The sequence below is a fragment of the Aotus nancymaae genome, unplaced genomic scaffold (assembly GCF_030222135.1).
Source record: "Aotus nancymaae isolate 86718 unplaced genomic scaffold, 86718_ANA_hifiasm-v0.15.2.pri h1tg000016l, whole genome shotgun sequence".
Classification (NCBI taxonomy): Eukaryota; Metazoa; Chordata; class Mammalia; order Primates; family Aotidae; genus Aotus; species Aotus nancymaae.
In genome coordinates this window covers 5,715,486-5,727,787 of record NW_026988428.1, presented here as the reverse complement: position 1 = coordinate 5,727,787, position 12,302 = coordinate 5,715,486, and the positions used below count along the sequence as shown (strand labels likewise).

Below are 12,302 nucleotides of genomic sequence, written 5' to 3'. Positions count from 1 at the left end.
GTCTTCCAGCTGAGGCTCTAGATATTCAGGAACAGAGATTAGTCACCCCCATTTTGTCTTGCCTGAACTCCTGACCCCCCCAAAAAAAATATGGAGAGAGAAATAATTGTTGTTTTAAGCCATTAAGTTTTAGGGTAACTTGTTATGCACTGAATGTAATTAGGATATATACTTTCAGAAGAATGCCACTGACTGCCTTATTGAGAGGTATTCAATATTTTTGTAATGAAATAAATATTGCCAAGTTAAATAAAATAAAATGAACTAGGCACGGTGGCTTGTGCTTATAATCCCAGCTCCTTGGGAGGCTGAGGTGAGAGGATTCCTTGAACCCAGGAGTTCTAGCCTGGGCAATATAGCGAGATCTCATCTCAACTTAAAAAAAAAAAAAAAAAGCCAGGCATGGTGGCTCATGACTGTAATCCCGGCACTTTAGGAGGCCTAGGTGGGTGGATCACTTGAGCTCAGGAGTTTGAGACCAGCCTAGGCAACATGGTAAAATCCCATCTCTATTTAAAACTACAAAAATTAGGCCAGGTGCAGTGGCTCATGCCTGTAATCCCAGCATTTTGAGAGGTCAAGGCGGGGTGGATCACCTTAGGTCCGGAGTTTGAGACCAGCCTGGCCAATGTGGTGAAACCCCCTTCTCTACTAAAAATACAAAAATTAGCTGGGTGTGGTGGCTCATGCCTGTAGTCCCAGCTCCTCGGGAGGCTGAGGCAGAAGAACTGCTTGAACCTGGGAGTCAGAGGTTGCAGTGAGCTGAGATCATGCCACTGGACCCCAGTCTGGGCAACAGAGCGAGATTCTGTGTAAAAAACAAAAACAAAAACAAGCCACGCACAGTGACTCATACCTGTAATGCCAGCACTTTGGGAGGTCAAAGTGAGTGGATCACCTGAGATCAGGAGTTCAAGACCAGTCTGGCAAACACAGTGAAACCCCATCTTGACTAAAAATACAAAATTAGCTGGGCATGGTGGTTCGCGCCTGCATTCCCAGCTACTCGGGAGGCTGAGGCAGGAGAATTGCCTGAACCTAGGAGGTGGCAGTTGCGGTGAGCCAAGATCACACCACTGCACTGCAGCCTGGGTGACAGAGTGACACTCCATCTCAAAAAAAAAGCAAACAAACAACAAAAAAAATTATCCAGGTAAGATAGCACAGGGCTATAGTCCCAGCTACTAGGGAGGCTGATGTGGGAGGATCACTTGAGCCTGGGAGGTCAAAGCTGAAGTGAGTCATGATTGTGTCACTGCATTCCATCCTGGGCGAAGACAAATAAAATAAAATCATATAAAATGTTGCCTTAGCTTACCATTCAGGAGGCACCATGCTTCCATCCACATCCCAGAATGTGTTTTTGCCATTCATTTCAGTAGTATATATCACCCATCGGTGACGGCCTGGGCGGAAAGATGAACATTTAAGAAGAAAAACTTTTTATTTTTTAAAAATAAGTGCATAATAGCAAAGAAGACAATCTTTTTTATTAAGAAAAGACTTTTTGTGATCTTATATAAGGGAGCTATTGGAGGAATAACACCCTGGCTGAATTTGTGAAGGCAAGCTTCAGGACGTGTGTGGCAAGCTTTAATCAGCAACGGGCACCAAGGACTGAGACAACTCACTGCTGTGGGTGGGGCCCAGGCCTTTCCCACAGAGGAGAATACTTGCTTCCCTGCCAGCTCCCTACAGAGGGAGTAGCAGACAGGGTAGGGAAATGTGTTTCCAGATGTTCTAGGTATTCAGAAAAGAAGGTGCTCTTCTTGAGACTGGGGCAAAAACACATTTGTAGCAATCATACTTGAATGCTATGTCTCCATATAAATATTTTTTAAAAACCACCCCAGATTCTTTTGGAAATTTGTGAATTATACACAATAAGGAAACATTAGAAATGATGGTTAGGTACATAGGACAGCTCATGTCATCAAAATAATATGGCTGCATTCCTTATTTAGGAAATTGCTGTGCACTAATTAGGGGGCCTAATCACTATTTACAAAACGGTTTCTGTTGGGTCCTTAAACTGAGCAAAGCCTTGGGTTCTAATCAAGCCTTTGTCACTTACTATCAGTGGATATTAGGCAAATTTTATGAGCCTCTTTATCTATTAAAAGTAGATGACTACACCTACATCGTAGAGTTGCTATGAAAATTAAATATCACATACATTTACCTAGTTTAGCATCAGCCATATAAGCGCATAATAAATATTAATTCCTTCTATCCCTTCCTTACTGCTCTTATCTGCCAAATAGAAAACACTGAATTAATTCATTCTTATGATGGATTTTAAACCAATAAGCAAAAGGTAATCTACATTTCATTTACAGGGTTTTCGTAGGTAAACATATCATCAACAAATATTGATTACTGCTACTTAAACATGACCTCATCTATTTTTTAAAATACAAATCTCAATCAAGATTTGCTGCTTTATTTAGAGAAATCAATCTTACGAATAGCTAACTAAACGTAAACTATAATCCAATGAGGCAGGGGCATGTAGAGGCAGATGGAGGAGACCTTGGGAAAGGTTTCATAGGTCAGGCCCTGACAATACAGTTAGGCTATAATGGTGGAGCTGGGTCTTACCAATCAATCTCTCAATCTCTCTCTCTTCGTATTTCTTGAAATGTTAAATGCCTATTCTCAGACTCAGTAATTCCAATTCCAGGAATTAACTGATTAATTTATATATATATACACACACATACACACACACATATAAATATATATATATAACATATAAATATATATAAATTTATATATTATATATATTTATTATATAATATTATATAATATACGTATTATATATATATTACATATATATAATGTGTATATATATATACTCCTAGGCTGGAGTGCAGTAGTGTGACCTCGGCTCACTGCCTGCAACCTCCACCTCCTGAGTTCAAGTGATTCTCCTGCCTCAGCCTCCTGAGTAGCTGGGACCACAGGCATGTGCCACCATGCCCAGCTAATTTTTGCATTTTTAGTAGAGATGAGGCCAGGAATTTATTTAAACGCATGAATGTAGTTACAAGCAAGTTCACAGTAGTATCATTCCTAATAGCAAAAAGTCTAAAGTAACCTATGTGTCTATCAACAGTAACAGGATTGAAGAAATAATGGTTCTTCCATACACTGGAATGTTGTGTTGCTTTAAAAATGCTGTGAATTTTTTTTTTAAATAAACAAACACAACTGGCTGGGTGCGGTGGCTCACACCTTAACCCCTGCACTCTAGGAGGCTGAGGCAGGAGGATTGCTTGAGCTCAGGAGTTAGAGACCATCCTGGGTAACATGGTGAAACGCATCCCTACAAAAAACTACAAACTAGCTGGGCATGGTGGCACTCGCTTATAGTCCCAGCTACTCATAAGGCTGAGGTGAGAGGATCGCTTGAGCATGGGAGGCAGAGGTTGCAGTGAGCTGAGATCACACCACTGCATTCCAGATGGGCAACAGAGACCTATGTCATAATTAAAGAAAAGAATCTTAAATATGCATAAAGACTAAACTATTAAAAGAGTTGTAAAATTATAAGGAAAGGGAGCTTTCATACACCAAATATATATACATACATACATATATAGGCACACACACACACACACACACACACGAAATGGGGTCTCACTATGTTGTCCAGGCTGGTCTTGAACTCCTGGCCTCAACTGATCCTTCCACCTTGGCCTCCCAAAGCATCGGGACTACAGGAATGAGTCACCATGCTATGCCCTACTTTTTTTAATTAGCAAAAATAAAGGTATCTCCAATGTACAGAAGAGAGAAAAGAAGAAAGAAAGAATGTAATGTTATAGTTTGTAATAACAAAGTGAGAAGTAGAAAGAATAATTACCCCTGGCTCTGCTATTAGCTACTTAACTAAGTCTCTTTGGTTAAGACACTTCCTTGGGCCTCAGTTTCTTCATCTATAAAACAACAGTTTTTAGACAATCTCTTAAAATATATTCTAGGTCTAAAACTCTATGATTTATATCAGTATTAAAAATATTATAACTGGGTGTGACAGTATGTGCCTGTAATTCCAGCACCTCAGGAAGCTAAGGCAGGAGGATTGCTTGAGCTCAGGAGTTCAAGACCAGCCCGGGTAAAGCAGTGAGACCTCATCAGGTGTGCATACACACACACACATAAATACAGAGTAAATAAGATGTTTACTTCTTGCATGCATCCAGTGCAACCACACATAGTTTACACATTCCTGAGAAATATTCCTAACTGCTCAATGACTTATCTTCTTCATCTGTAAAATGGGAAGCACAAAAGTGCCTATCTCAAGGAGATGTTGAAGATTAAAGCAGATAATGTATGCTTTTGTTTAGCACAGCACCTAACACGGTAATCACTCAATAAATGCTAGGCAATTATTTTTCACATTATAAATTTTTCCCCTGGATGAAGACTAATTATTTTTTCCTCTTTGATCCTTTTCATATCAATCAAGAGAGTATTTTATTATTATTATTATAAAAGTAACAAATGCACATGGGAGAAAATTCAACAATTCAAGAAGGTACAGGTTGGGTATCTCCAATTCGAAAAGCTCCAAAATTGGAAACTTTTGTGTGTGCTGGCATGTCACTCAAAAGAAATGCTCATTACAGCATTTCGGATTTCAGATTAGGCATGCTAAACTAGGATGTATAATGCAAATATTACAAAATCTAAAAAAATCTAAAATCTGAAATACTTATGGTCCCAAGCATTTTGGGTAAGGGGATACTCAACCTGTAACAATAACAGCAGCCACAGTTCTAATATTTATTGAGCACTCATCATGTACCAAGCATTAGGCCAATGGTTCTTAACAGATGGAAATTTTACCCCCAACGGGACATTTGGCAATGTCTGGAGACATTTTTGGTTGTCAGTCAGAGCTGCTGCTTCTGGTCATTCTATGATGCACAGGACAGCCCCTCACAACAAAGAATTATCTGTCCCAAAGGACATAACAAAAAAAGAAAACTACAGACCAATATCCCTGATGAACATAGATGCAAAAATCCTCAACAAAATACTAGCTAACCGAATCCAACAGCATATCAAAAGATAATAATACATCATGATCAAGTGGGTTTCATACACGGGATGCAGGGATGGTTTAACATATGCAAGTCAATAAATGTGATATATCACATACATAGAATTAAAAATAAAAATCATATGATCACCTCACTCTCATTAGATGAAGAAAAAGCATTTGATAAAAGCCAGCATTCCTCTATGATAAAATCCCTCAACTATATTGGCACAGAAGGGACATACCTCGAATTAATAAAAGCCATATATGACAAACCCGCAGCAAATATTATACTAAATGGGGAAAAGCTGAAAGCATGCTCCCTAAGAACTGGAACAAGACAAGGATGCCCACTTTCACCACTTCTATTCAACATAGTACTGGAAGTCCTAGCCAGAGCAATTGGATAAGGGAAAGAAATAAAGCACATCCAAATTTAAAAAGAGAAGGTCAAACTGTCATTGTTCATTGATGATATGATCACATACCTAGAAAAACCTAAAGACTCATCCAAAAAGCTCCTAGACCTGATAAATAAATCCAGCAAAGTTTCAGGATACTAAATCAATGTACACAAATCAGTAGCACAGCTATACAACAACAACAAACAAGCTGAGAATCAAATCAAGAACTCCATCCCTTTTACAACAACTGCAGAAAATAAAATAAAATACTTAGGAATATGCATAACCAACAAAGTGAAAGAGCTCTACAAGGAAAACTACAAAACACTGCTGAAAGAAATCATAGATGATACAAACAAATGGAAACATATCCCATGCTCATGGATGGGCATAATCAATATTGTGAAAATGACCATATGGCCCAAAGTAATTTACAGATTCAATGTAATTCCCATCAAAACACCATCATCATTCTTCACAGAACTAGAAAAAACAATCTTAAAATTCATATGGAACCAAAAATGAGCCCACATACCCAAAGCAATACTAAGCAAAAAGAACAAAACTAGAGACATCACATTATCTGACTTCAAATTATACTACAAGGCTACAGTTACCAAAACAGTATGCTACTGGTATAAAAACAGGCATGTTGACCAATCAAACAGAATAGAGACCCAGAAAGAAATCCAAGTACTCACAGCCAACTGATCTTCGACAAAGCAAACAAAAACATAAAGTGGAGGAAGGACACTCTATTCAACAAATGGTGTTGAGAAAACTAGCAAGCCACATGTAGAAGAATGGAAGTGGATCCCTGTGTCTCACCTTATACACAAATCAACTCGAGATGGATCAAAGAGTTAAATCTAAGACCAGAAACCATAAAAATTCTAGAACATCACATCAGAAAAACTCTTCCAGATGTTGGCTTAGGCAAAGAAGTCATAACTAAGAACCCAAATGCAACAAAAACAAAAATAAATAAATGGTACCTAATTAAACTAAAAAGCTTCTGCACAGCAAAAGAAATAATCAGCAGAGTAAACAGACAACCCACAAAGTGGGATAAAATATCTGCAAACTGTGCATCAGACAAAGGACTAATATCCAGAATCTACAAGGAACTCATACAAATCAGTAAGAAAAAAACAATCCCATGAAAAAGTGGGCAAAGGACATGAATAGATAATTCTCAAAAGATATACAAACAGTCAACAAACCTATGCAAAAATACTCAACATCACTATAAGAAAAATGCAAATTAAAACCACAATGAGATACCACCTTACTCCTGCAAGAATGGCCATAATTAAAAATGCAAAAAATAATAGATGGTGGTGGCGATATGAAAAGGGAACACTTTTACACTGCTGGTGGGAATGTAAACTAGTACAACCACTATGGAAAACAGTAAAGAGATTCTTTAAAGAACTGAAGGTAGGTTCAAGGCATATAGATTCAAAAAAGAAAAAAAAAAAAAAGAACTGAAGGTAGAACATAGAACTACCATTTAATCCAGCAATCCCACTGCTGGGTATCTACCTAAACAAAAAGAAGTCACTATATGAAAAAGACACATGCACACACGTTTACAGCAACACAATTTGTAATTGCAAAAATAACGACCCAATCTAAATGCTCATCAACCAATGAGTAGATAAAGAAAATGTGGTATATATACACCATGAATACTATTCAGCCACAAAATGGAAAGCAAAAATGGCCTTTGCAGCAATCTGGATGAAACTGGAGGCCATTAGTCTAAGTGAAGTAACTCAGGAATGGAAAACTAAGTATTGTATGTTTTCACTTTTAAGTGGGAGCTAAGTAATAAGGATGCAAAGGTATAAGAATGACATAATGGACTTTGGGGACTCAAGGGGATAAAAGACTACATACTGGATATAGTGTACACTGCTCGGGTTACAAGTATACCAAAATCTCAGAATTCACGGCTACAAAACTTATCCATGTAACCAAAACCGCCTGTATCCCAAAAACTACTGAAATAAAAAAACAAAAAATGAAAAGAAATAATTATCTGTCCCATGGTGTTAATACTGCTTAGTTTGAGAAGCCCTACATCAGGGTAAGTTTCTCCAATTCACTTTTCATCTATCTTTCAATACATCTTTATGAGGCACATATTATTATTATTCTACTTCACAGATGAGAAAACTGAGGCTTAGGGAAGTTAATTTTTTTTTTTTTTTTTTTTTTTGAGATGGAGTTTCGCTCTTGTTGCCCAGGCTGGAGTGCAATGGTGCGATCTCGGCTCATCGCAACCTCCGCCTCCTGGGTTCAGGCAATTCTCCTGCCTCAGCCTCCTGAGTAGCTGGGATTACAGGCACGCGCCACCATGCCCAACTAATTTTTTTTTTGTATTTTTAGTAGAGACGGGGTTTCACCATGTTGACCGGGATGGTCTCGATCTCTTGACCTCGTGATCCACCCACCTCGGCCTCCCTAAGTGCTGGGATTACAGGCGTGAGCCACCGCGCCCGGCCAGGGAAGTTAATTAAGTTAACCAGGTCACAAAGTTATAAAGTAGAGGGGAAGAATGTTGAAGCTCTACCATCTGATTTTACAGGTTTATTGTGTTTCCTTCCAAAATTTAACATGCACACAAAAAGCATGCATTTTCTCCTTTTGAGGATACCAAACATTGTTCTGCAACTAGAGTTTTTTATATCACACACATCTTTGACATCTCTCTATATTAAATTTATAGGTTCACATCATTCTTAACAAAGTATTCTAAAAAATGTCTAATTCATCAGTATCCAATTAACACACACTAATGTTGCTTTTAAAATTTATTAGCATGGTGGCTCACACCCACGATCTCAGCACTTTGAGAGGCTGAGGCAGGATAAGGCCAGAAATTCAAGACCAGCCTAGGGAACAAAGTGAGACTCCGTCTCTAAAAAAAAAATTAAGGCCAGGTGCAGTGGCTCAAATCTGTAATCCCAGCACTTTGGGAAGCCGAGGTAGGCACACCACGAGGTCAGGAGATTGAGATCATCTTGGTTAATACGGTGAAATCCTGTCTCTACTAAAAATACAAAAAATTAGCTGGGTATGGTGGCATGTGCCTGTAGTCACAGCTAGTTGGGAGGCTGAGGCAGGAGAATCACTTGAACCTGGAAGGTGGAAGTTGCAGTGAGCCAAGATCATACCACTGCACTTCAGGCTGGGTGACAGAGCGAGACTCTGTCTCAAAAAAAAAAAAAACTTAAAAATTACCCAGGTGTAGTGGTGCATCACTGTAGTCCCAGCTACACAGGAGGCTGAGGCAGGAGGATAGCTGGAGCCCAGGAGGTCACAGCTGCAGGGAGCCAAGATCACACTGCTGTACTGCAGCCTAGGTGACAGAGTGAGACCCTGTCTCAAAATAACAACAGAAAACAAACAAAAATGCTGTGGCCAGGCACAGTGACTCACACCTGTAATTCCAGCACTTTGGGAGGCCGAGGTGGAAGGATCACCTGAGCCCAGGAGTTCAAGACCAGCCTAAGAAACATAGCAAGACCCCAACTCTCCAAAAACAATTTTTTTTTAAACAATTAGCCAGGCATGATGACACATGCCTATAATCTCAGCTACTTGGTTCACTGAGGTAGGAGGATAGCTTGAGCCCAGGAAGTCGAGGCTGTAGTGAGCCATGATCGAGCCATTGTATTCTAGCCTGGGTAACAGAGGGAGACCCTGTCTCAAAAATAAATAAATGAATAAATAAATAAATTTTAAAAATATAATAAAACAATGCTGTGATGGGTGTTTGTTTTGCAAGAATATTTGTAGAATTAATTCTTAAAAGTGGAAGTACTGACACAAAGGATATGTGCAATGTAACTTTTGACAAATATCACCAAATTATCCCTCCCAAAAGGCTGCATTAACCTATATATTCCTATGCCTTTGCCCATATTGGGATTTATCATATTGAAAAATACTTCAAGGCCGGGTGCGGTGGCTCACGCCTGTAGTCCCAGCACTTTGCGAGGCTGAGGCAGGCAGATCACGGGGTCAGGAGTTTGAGACCAGCCTGGCCAATATGGTGAAACCCCATCTCTACTAAAAACACAAAAATTAGCTGGGCGTGGTGGTGCTAGTCCCAGCTACTCGGGAGGCTGAGGCAGTAGAATCGCTGAAACCTGGGAGGCAGAGATTCAGTGAGCCAAGATGACGCCACTGCACTCCAGCCTGGGCAACAAAGCAAGACTCCGTCTCAAAAAAAAAAGAAAAAAGAAAAGAAAAATGCTTCAAAATTTGATAGGTGAAAAAAATGTAACACTTTTTTTAAAGTTGCATTTCTGTTATTACAAGTGAGAATGAGCATTTTCCATACCTTCATTGGCTATTTATTCTTCTTTCTGTAAACTACCTTTTTTCATTTTCTATTGAGGTTTTTCATCCTTTTCCAAGTGCTTTGTAAAAGCTCCTTGCATAATATGAAAAATAGACTCAAATCAAATCCCAATCCCAATCCAATTATTCATACTAAAAAATACTGCACTCACCAAAAAATTGCTTGTTGTCCTCATAGTATTTGTTTCCATATTTGTCTTCCCCCACTAATGTACCAATTTTCACATCATTTGCCCTGTGAATACCCAAAAGAAAACAGACATTTTAGAATGATCCTTTGCTCAAAACACAAACAGAAACAAAGTAAGAATAACAACTTTCAGACACAAAGGTTGCTCCATCGACTAGCAAAATGAGTCAGTGCTGGGGATAGTCACTGGTTGCATACTTTCAGCCTTCATCTCCAGGCTCCCGCTACCCAATGTTGAAGAATCAGCTTTCAGGTTAAAAGCTCTAGAATCCCTTGTTCATGTTGTCCCCCAGAATCATGCATAGAATGGGAAAGATGAATTGATAACTGATGTGCCCAAATTACACTAAAAATATAAATGTAGTCTCTTCAGATTACAGGACTACTTGTATCTACTATCCCTCAGCCAGGAGGCACTGGATTTAGCAAAACCTTCAGGAAATCAAAAAGCGAAGGTATTTCATCTTCTTAAAATGATACGAAGGTCTCCAGGCTCTTTCATTCCACTCTGGGTCTCCATTTAGGTTTCCACGAAACTATGTTGTTGCTCGTGGGATCAATGAATGTCAGAAGAGCAGGGACCATTATTATCACCTTCAACGCCTTACAGAAAGGTAACTGTACGCCAGTGCAGGGAAAAAACTTTACGAAGGTCACCGAGTTAATGTCTCTTAATGCCCATTACTCTCCAGGGCGTGGGAAAGGAATGCAGCCCAGATGCCCTTGCCTCCGTGTCACAGCTCTGACTCTACAGATAGCTTCGGTCTTGTCTCGGGGAGATACCGGACAGAGACCAGCCTGGGGGTGGCAAGGCAGAGACTGGGGCGGTTGTCCTTGACAAAAGCTTTGGATTCTTCAAGGTGACCCGAGTTTGTGTCCCCTTCCAGGAAATCAGCCAGCGAAAGTCCAGCCTCAGAGGCCAAGAGTATGACTCCGGCCGCCTACCTGAATAACATCCGTAGATAGCCTCTGAGACCGCCGTGGCCGGTGAACTGCTGCAGCCCCCGCTTCAGAACCTCCACTAACTCCATGTTGCCCCGCAGGCCCCGCCTCCCGCGTGCACCAAGCAAAACTGACCGGATGGAAGCAGCCACTCAGCCGCAGGAAGCCCACGCCCAGAAGGTGTGCCAGACTTGGTGGTTCTGCGCGTGCGCAGAGACAGACCGCTGGCGCAATTGGTTTCCTCTGGAAGCAAAGGTACCTTAGACTTTACAGTTTTCAGAGGTTGAATCTAGAAGACGGGCATATGCTGGAAAGCTCACCCAAACAAGGCTTCCCCAGACGGGGATTACTCCTTTGGGAACTTCAGTTTCCTCAAATAAAAATAATTGGCTCTGGTGGGCGTGCTGGCTCACGCCTGTAATTCTAACACTTTGGGAGGAAAGGGCGGGAGGATCGCTTTTGCCCAGGGGTTTGAGACCAGCCTCGCCAACACAGTGAGAACTCTGTCTATACAAAAAAGTTAAAAATTAGCTGGATGTGATGGCGCGTGCCTGTAGTCCCAGCTACCCAGGAGGCTGAGGCTGAGGTGGGAGCATCGCTTGAGCCCAAGGAGTTCAAGGCCAGTCTGGAAAACATAGGAGACACCGTCTCCACCACTACTACTACTATTTGTATATCTTCTTTGGAGAAACGTTTATTCAAGTCCTTTGTCCATTTTTGAATCGGGTTTTTTGTTGTTGTTGAATTGTAGGCATTCTTTATGTATCGTGGATATTTTCTCACATTCCCTATCTTTTCATTCTGGTGTGTGCTTTGCTATCAGAAGTTTTTAAGTTTGATATAGCCCCAGTTGTCTATTTTTGCTTTGTCTGTGCTTTTGGTATCATATGTGAGAAATCACTGCTAAATCCAATGTCGTGAAGCTTCCCTCCTGTTTTCTTCTAGGAATTTTATAGTTTCAGGTCTTACATTTAGGTCTTTGGTCCATTTTGAGTTAATTTTAGTATATGGTGTAGGGTAAAGGTTGAACTTCATTCTTTTGCTTGTGGATATTCAGTTTTCCCAACACTATTCTCTCCTCAATATGTAGCCTTGGTACCCTTGTCGAAGATCACTTAACCAGATACTTGAGAGTTTATATCTAGGTTCTCTATTCTGTTCAATTGGTCTATTTGTTCTTATGCCACTACCACTCTGTTTTGATTACTGCATCTTTGGACAATGTTTTGGAGTCAGGAAGTGGAAGCCTTTATTTTTCTTAAGATTGTTTTGTCTATTCAGGGTCTTTTGAGATTCCATATGAATTTTAGGACTTAAAAAATCTGCAGAGAAAAATGGA

At 40.1% G+C, this 12,302-nt stretch overlaps 1 protein-coding gene across 1 annotated transcript in view; it reads right to left on the bottom strand.

Annotated features, from left to right (window-relative positions):
• NDUFA12 (NADH:ubiquinone oxidoreductase subunit A12) overlaps positions 1–11,076 on the bottom strand; it is a 40,396-nt gene extending 29,320 nt beyond the window's left edge. The window contains exons 1-3 of the mRNA XM_064376693.1: positions 10,967–11,076; positions 9,984–10,066; positions 1,319–1,406 (exon numbers count right to left, since the gene is read on the bottom strand). Coding sequence (XP_064232763.1) covers positions 1,319–1,406; positions 9,984–10,066; positions 10,967–11,052 — 257 coding nt within the window. The 5' untranslated portion in view covers positions 11,053–11,076. The remainder of the gene's footprint in view (positions 1–1,318; positions 1,407–9,983; positions 10,067–10,966) is intronic.
• Between the last annotated feature and the right edge of the window lie 1,226 nt (positions 11,077–12,302).